Here is a 3,526-nt window from a genome sequence, read left to right on the forward strand (position 1 = left end):
GATATGTGAACATAATGTGGTCACCATCATTGAAGATTATTATTTTTTTCTTCCACGACAACGCACGGATCATTTGGCTAGTCAAAATAAATTTCTCAACTTTATATTAGCTCTAGTAAAAAATTGTACTAAACTCGAAACACTTATTTTGAGATAAAGGAAGTACTCACACTTATTTTCAGACGGAGAAAGTACTCCATCTGTCTGCCAGTTATTTTGGTAGCTTTTAAAACAAACTGAAATAAGCTGCCGCTACCCAACTTATTCTAAAAGCTCAATCAAATATATTTTTTAAAGTCTACTAAATAAGTCTTCATTACTAAGCTTCTAAAAGATATTTTTAGTTGAGCTTCTTATTCTACGGAGAACTGACAAAAAAGTGTCACCTTCTATACGAGCAAGTATAAAGTTTACGAGATCTATTGGAGCTCTTTTTGACCGAACTGGAGCGCTTTTAGGCTGGTCGTACTGTGGAAATGCTGAATGGAGGACGGGCTCCATGGAGCCAGTTTTAAATATCATTTTTCCAAAACCTACAAAATATGAATAAATGTATACCTATAGGAATACGTGTATAACATGTTTGAGGAAAGTTTTGTTGCAATATAATTTTATACATGATGTATACATAAAAAAACAAATACAAAAATGAAATGGGATTTTTTTGTTGTTGTTGGACCGCATTTTTGTTATTTTTATGCAGCTTGCAAAAAATAACTTTTTCCAACGAAATTTTACACTCGGTCGTACTGTAGTATCATATTCATGATATGAGCATACGATACTCCCACCAGCCTTAGGGGACTGGTATATGTTGCAGATGCTCTAAACATGATTAAATGGCGTAATCCAAGAACAGGTCAGAGTCACTGGCTGCTGCTGGCACGGAATCACGAAATCGCAACTTTTTCCAAGCTGTTCAAACAAGGACTGTATACTGTTGACCTACTCCCAAGCTGTAAATACATACCGCAATACACAGGCCATAACATGGTATAATACACAATGATCAAAAGATCAAACATTCAATCCACTTGCAGCACGAACAGAACAATAGATCAAGAAAATGTCGCAATGAGCCAATAGAGGGGGTGGTACTTCCAATAATCTTCTCAAAATATTTAACAGGTAGAAATCAAAGGTTCACCAACCAGCCAAAAAAATCAGAAGTACAGAACCAGAACATACGCTAGAGAAAAAAGACTTTCCACAGATCTTGAAACTTGTACCAGATAACTTAGAAGGTCATCTCATGCGGCTTGTCGCCATCCCTGAGGGAGAACCGGGCACCAAGATAACTTTTAAGGTCTGGGACAGCATCTATAGCCTTGATTAACTCAGTGTCAATGACCTTCTGGTCATCCTTCTTGAAGTCGGGCAGATTCTTCGTTGCCTGCAGGTTTGCAGAGAAGAGATAAAATAAGGTATTGGAACAAGACAGATAAAGGGCATCCTTCTCCGACTCAAACAGCTCGCCCTCAGACTTCTTTGCCCTAGTCTTCTTCTCCCTAGCAAAGTACTTGTCATCAAACTTTTGCATATTAACCTTGGAGATGTCGAGCCTTGTGGATGTGGAAATGACATAAGCCTGGTTCACTCTGCGGATTGGCACGCCATTGATCTTGAAAGGTCCTAAAGAATAGCAAAATTTAAGATTATAGGCATTACAAACTATGAATGTCTGGGAGAAAACACAGTGCTGGACATTTACAAATTAACTTCTAAAAAACAGTTGGCAAATTATCAGCAAACAACTCCCACTCGGAATCATGAATCTAAGATCCAAAATAAATCATGTCACGTGACAAATAGAAGTGGGACTGCCGACAAAAAGGAGCATGATAACAGCATAATTCATATACATAACTTTAAATCCCGGGATACCAATGAGGGACAGCTGCTACATGAAACAAATACCCAGTGCACAAGGACTGGAATTCGAGGGCATTTACAAAACACTAAATCATGTAACGCAAGTGATGTTCTTAGTGCAATTTCAAAATCACCTTACTAAACACACTGAAGAAACATTAAATAGGCAGAAAAAACATTAAACAGACTGGTGCACCACAAAAACCGTTTAGCTACTATTGAATCTAACATTCATACAAAAACTTAAGTAGACGTAGACAACTAAACAGGCAGAAAAAACATGAAAGGATTCAACAATGCAACAACCCTCCTCAAATAACTATATACAACCTACAAATGTGGTCACAATCAGCAGCTCTCCGTAGAGAAAGCAACAGATCTACCAAAACGTCACACAAAGAAACAACAACGCCCTTCGACCCGTCATGTTAGCATAGCAAATGGAAGCAGCGAGGTTCACCAGTGATGAGGAGCAGGCCGGACTTGAGCTGCTTGAGGAACACGACGCGCTTCCCCATGTACCTCCCCGCGAGCAGGATCAGCACCGTGCCCGGCGTGATGGTCGACCTGCAACAACCAAATCGCTCTCGCTTTAAAACTCCGCACGGGATCGGGAGAGGAAGAAGTCAAGCGCGCGGCGTCGCCGGGGAGGGACGGACCTGAGCTTGGTGGGATGGGGCTTGCGTGTGCTGAAGGTGCGTGGCTTGACATCATCGGCGGGATAGAACTTGGGCTCGGCGACGGCGGCCGGCTTCTCGGCCTTAGGGAAGGCGCCGCCGTGCTTGGCCTTGATGGCCCAAAGCCCGCGGCGGTGGTAGGTGCGCGACCTCGACGTCCGCTTTATGCCGAGCGCCATCTTCGACGTCGGGGCCATTGGTGATTCTTCGGCGGAAGCGGAGCGGCACTTCGGCGAGAGAGGGCGAGGCGGCGGTGGGGAAGAATGGACGAGGGTTTTGGTCGCTCGTTTATACGTGTGAGGCGAGGCAGAGGTGGTGGAACCCTAGATATCTGGGCTCTTCATGTAGTGTGGGCTAATTGGGCAGGCCGATACAGCCCGTGTGTGAGGCTTCTTAAGCCCAGTTCATTTAAGTTGTTGAATAAAATGGTTTTTTTCAATATATTTTTTATGATTTTGCTAAAACACATCTAGATGTGAGATAAATATTGCACATCTAAGATATATATCATTGATCTTACGTAAAGATTCGTGTGGGTATTTTCTTTTTCTTTTTATTTTTTTATTTTTATGCTTGATTTAATCATTTAGATGTGCAATAACTACTTTCTTCGTTCCTAAATATAAGTCTTTTTAGAGGTTTCACTAGGAGACTAGAGATTCACTAATTTTGCTCCGTGTGTAGTCCCCTAATAAAATTTTTAAAAAGATTTATATTTAGGAACGAAGGGAGTATGTCACATGTAGATGTATCATAGATACACCTTTTTATCATTTTTATAACCTTTTTCAGTTAATTTTTATGAAATTTACCTAATAATAGTTAAGACTCAATCCTCCATAGGGATCCTTTTTCTCCTTTTTGAGATTATTTATGGCCTCTGGGCAATTTTGTCAGGGGGTGACTCTGTAATTTGGGGAATGGGAGGGTGTACGTTATGATTGGTTATGTGTTGCGATTTTTTCGATGGTAGGTTC

At 41.1% G+C, this 3,526-nt stretch overlaps 1 protein-coding gene across 2 annotated transcripts; it reads right to left on the reverse strand.

The window, feature by feature from the left end:
- Positions 1–1,083: 1,083 nt before the first annotated feature.
- LOC123401691 (60S ribosomal protein L6-like) lies at positions 1,084–2,842 on the reverse strand. Of its 2 annotated transcripts, none has more exons than XM_045095537.1 (4): positions 2,532–2,842; positions 2,333–2,439; positions 1,451–1,632; positions 1,084–1,393 (listed from the first exon to the last, which is right to left on the reverse strand). In XM_045095537.1, the coding sequence occupies exons 1-4, from the start codon at positions 2,744–2,746 to the stop codon at positions 1,238–1,240; spliced, it is 660 nt and encodes a 219-aa protein (XP_044951472.1). In that variant the 5' UTR covers positions 2,747–2,842; the 3' UTR covers positions 1,084–1,237. The 2 variants fall into 2 exon arrangements, with proteins under 2 accessions (XP_044951472.1, XP_044951473.1); XM_045095538.1 differs by having other exon boundaries at positions 1,547–1,632; positions 2,532–2,823.
- Positions 2,843–3,526: the final 684 nt, after the last annotated feature.

Source organism: Hordeum vulgare, chromosome 6H (genome assembly GCF_904849725.1).
Source record: "Hordeum vulgare subsp. vulgare chromosome 6H, MorexV3_pseudomolecules_assembly, whole genome shotgun sequence".
Lineage (NCBI taxonomy): Eukaryota > Viridiplantae > Streptophyta > Magnoliopsida > Poales > Poaceae > Hordeum > Hordeum vulgare.